Raw genomic sequence first — 3,357 nt, forward strand, 5'->3', positions numbered from 1 at the left:
TTCATTGATTCCCCCACCGCGTACTCAGCTGTAGTTCGTAAGACCCTAGAATCCTGGACACCTCCTGGAGGTTCCACTTTGATACAGTATGTGGATGATTTGTTGTTGTGCAGTGTTGATGAACAGACTTGTAAAACTGACTCTCTCCATTTGCTTCAGCACTTAGGACATGCAGGGCACAAAGTGACTTTGAGAAAAATGCAATTTTGTCTTCCACAAGTAACATACCTGGGTTTTATTCTTTCAGCAGGCAAAAGACTGTTATCCCCTGAAAGAGTTAAGGCTCTCATGGTTCTTCCTCGACCACAAACAAAGACTGCTATGTTATCTTTTCTGGGTATGGTTACTTACTGCAGGCAATGGATACCAGACTGTTCATATTATGATCATATTTTACGTTCAGTTACAGGTCAGCATGAACCAGAACAAATCCACTGGACACAGGCTCTTGATAAGGCCTACAACACCCTCAAGCAGGCTCTCTGTTCCACTCCAGCCCTAGGTTTACCAAACTATAACCTACCATTTCACCTGTATTGCATAGAAGGGGGAGGTACAGCAGCAGGGGTCCTTGCTCAGGAACACGGTAATGGGTACAGAGCGGTAGCTTTCTTTTCAAAATTGTTGCCAGCGGTGGTACAGGGTATGCCAGCATGCTTAAGAGCTACAGCAGCATGCGCTATGATGGTGGAGGCAGCACAAACATTGGTACTGTCACATTCTTTGATATTGCATACATCTCACTATACAACATATGACTGCACAGAGAAGGTCAGGCTATGAAACAATTCTCACATCCACTGCAAACCTCACTATCAAATACATTGCACCCACAGGAGGCCCAGCACCTTTATTACATGCATTGATTTCTAAATGTCCTTTAGAACACACTGATGACCACAATTGCATAGACACTGTACACACAGAGACGTCACCGCGTCTTGACTTGCAAACAACTCCACTAGAGGAGGGAGAAGTTGTTTTTGTTGATGGGTCATGCTCTAAACCTGCTGATGGTGTTTATCTTACAGGCTTTGCTGTGGTACAGTTACCCGACACAGTGGTTACTGCTGGTTCTCTGCCTTTTGTGTCAGCCCAAGCAGCTGAACTGGTAGCCCTAGCTCAGGCATGTAGAGCGTTTGCGATGAAAGAGGTGACCATTTACACTGATTCAAGGTATGCGTTTGGAGTTGTGCATGATTTTGGAGTGATTTGGCAGAACAGAGGTTTTGTTGCAGCTGATGGCAAGAGTATCTCACATTCTACACTGGTACAGGAACTCTTAGATGCAATTAAATTACCACATAAGCTAGCAATTGTTAAATGTAAAGGCCACAGTACTGACTCCACTGACGTTAGACTTGGCAATGATTTTGCAGACACCATTGCTAAGGAAGCTGCGCTTCGGGGTCCACCGCACCCTGACTATCTCAGCACTAATACACAGGAACAGTTACACATGGTAATGATTCCTGCCTTAGCATCTGATGTGGATGTGGCGCACATGATTCCATCGAGTATCAAATAGTGTGGTACCTCCTGCCAGGAGTTTTCTTCGCATCCGTGATTGTCATCCTGATCCTGATCTTCAATCCTGGTGCGCCCCTGCACAAACTCAGGCCATTCCCTAGTCCTGGTGCACCCCGGCACAATGATAATAAAAGTGTAATTGACAATGTCACTAATCCCTTACCCATCCCTCTCACCCGTGATACCAGAGAGTTGCATATGTCGGCATGGGAAACTGACAATGCTTTTGTTAAAGCTGCCACGAACTTATACAAAGGGACTAATCAGACTGATTCTTGTTGGGTTTGTGGCTATGTACCTCATGGGGGGAAATGGGGTTATCCATTTGTGGGTTTTCCTATTACCGCACATAATTTGACACAAATGATAAATGATGATACTATGTGGAATTTTACACCAATAGTTAACACTGATAAAGGTTTTGAAAAGGATAGAGTTCACTTAGTTAATTGCGTAAATCATGGTGTTATTATTTCCCATAATCTTAATGGTACTATTTTTCACCCCCGTACACTTAGTCAAATGCCTATTACAGTTGCCTTAATCTACAATGCAGCTACACCAGTTAATGCTACACTGTCAAATATATGGGATGGGTCTTATCTTTCTTTTGAGTATATTCGTAATTTTACTGCTAAGTACACTGAACCACATAACACGATTCGTAATTGGTTTTGGCGTAACAACAGAAATATAGGTAAGCAGACAGGTGCTTCTCCAGAAGCTAAGAGGAAAAGATTTCCTTCATGTCCTCCAGTTATTAAGTTACCCTATGGTTATTATTTGCTTTGTGAAAGATGGGCAGTTAAAATTATACCATGTAGCCATCTCTCACCTTGTTATTTGGGTTATATATTCCCAGCATTAAGTATTCATGACACACTCCCTAATGATAAACTACGTACACGTAGAGCTTCTGATTTTACAGTTAAGACTAGTAATGCCGAGATAGCTACTGCATCTTGGTTTCCTACTGCAGCTGTTATGCGATTATATTATAAGCTTAAATTGTTTGCCACACTGGTAGATGCAGCTTTTAATTCTACTACAGACGCCATAGAGTCCTTGACTATGCGACAAGAGCAGATCGCTCAGACTGCTCTCCAGAATCGTATGGCTTTAGATTATTTGCTAGCCGCAGAAGGAGGAGTATGTAAGCGCATAGGTTCTTCTTGCTGTGTTTTTATCTGGAACAACACTGGTAGAATACACCATGATCTTGATACTTTGCATGACATTCAATCACAACTACGTAAGCAGCCAACAGGTCTCTTTGATGGTATAGATTGGACCTTTGGTCTGAGTTCCTGGCTAGGAGCTCTTGGTATGAAAATTTTAATGGGTTTTGCATTTCTTCTTTTTCTGTTTCTTGCTTTCTTTTTCATGTATAAGCTTACTGTGTGTTTGATTAATAAGCTTACCAGTACTCATGCTAACCCTCACCATTCTTTTTTCCACAATGTCACCGCTCAGCCATCTCGCTATAAAGTTCTTTATATTCGTTAAGTTGTTTTAGTTTGTTATGTTAGAATAAAAGGATGGTATGTTAGGGGTAATATGAACCTGACTGCAGCCATCTTGTTCTTGCAGCCATCTTGTGATGACTAGCATCCATTTTGTAATGATTAGACTTTATTATACTGGGTTATTATGTAGTGGGAACTATGTGCTTGTTATGGTAGTTTCCTTAGCTGTTCGGCCTTGTAGATGTGCTTTGGCTGTACGCCCAGAAGAATACAATGTCAATAAGATGGTTCAGAGACCTTGTTGTCTCCGCAGATGTTAGCTTATTATGACTATGCGATTATTGTTATGAGCAAGTTATTT

General features: G+C 41.8%; 1 protein-coding gene across 1 annotated transcript; it reads left to right on the plus strand.

The window, feature by feature from the left end:
• Nucleotides 1-1,728: 1,728 nt before the first annotated feature.
• Nucleotides 1,729-3,036, plus strand: LOC128636678 (endogenous retrovirus group PABLB member 1 Env polyprotein-like). The gene has a single exon (XM_053689668.1). It carries the CDS (start codon nt 1,729-1,731, stop codon nt 3,034-3,036), a length of 1,308 nt encoding a protein of 435 aa, XP_053545643.1.
• The last annotated feature ends 321 nt before the right edge of the window (nt 3,037-3,357 follow it).

This window comes from Bombina bombina, chromosome 7 (genome assembly GCF_027579735.1).
Source record: "Bombina bombina isolate aBomBom1 chromosome 7, aBomBom1.pri, whole genome shotgun sequence".
In the NCBI taxonomy this organism is placed as follows: domain Eukaryota; kingdom Metazoa; phylum Chordata; class Amphibia; order Anura; family Bombinatoridae; genus Bombina; species Bombina bombina.

Excerpts from the sequence above, each read along its gene's own strand:
- LOC128636678 (XM_053689668.1), top strand. The coding sequence starts at position 1,729 with ATGTCGGCATGGGAAACTGACAATGCTTTTGTTAAAGCTGCCACGAAC.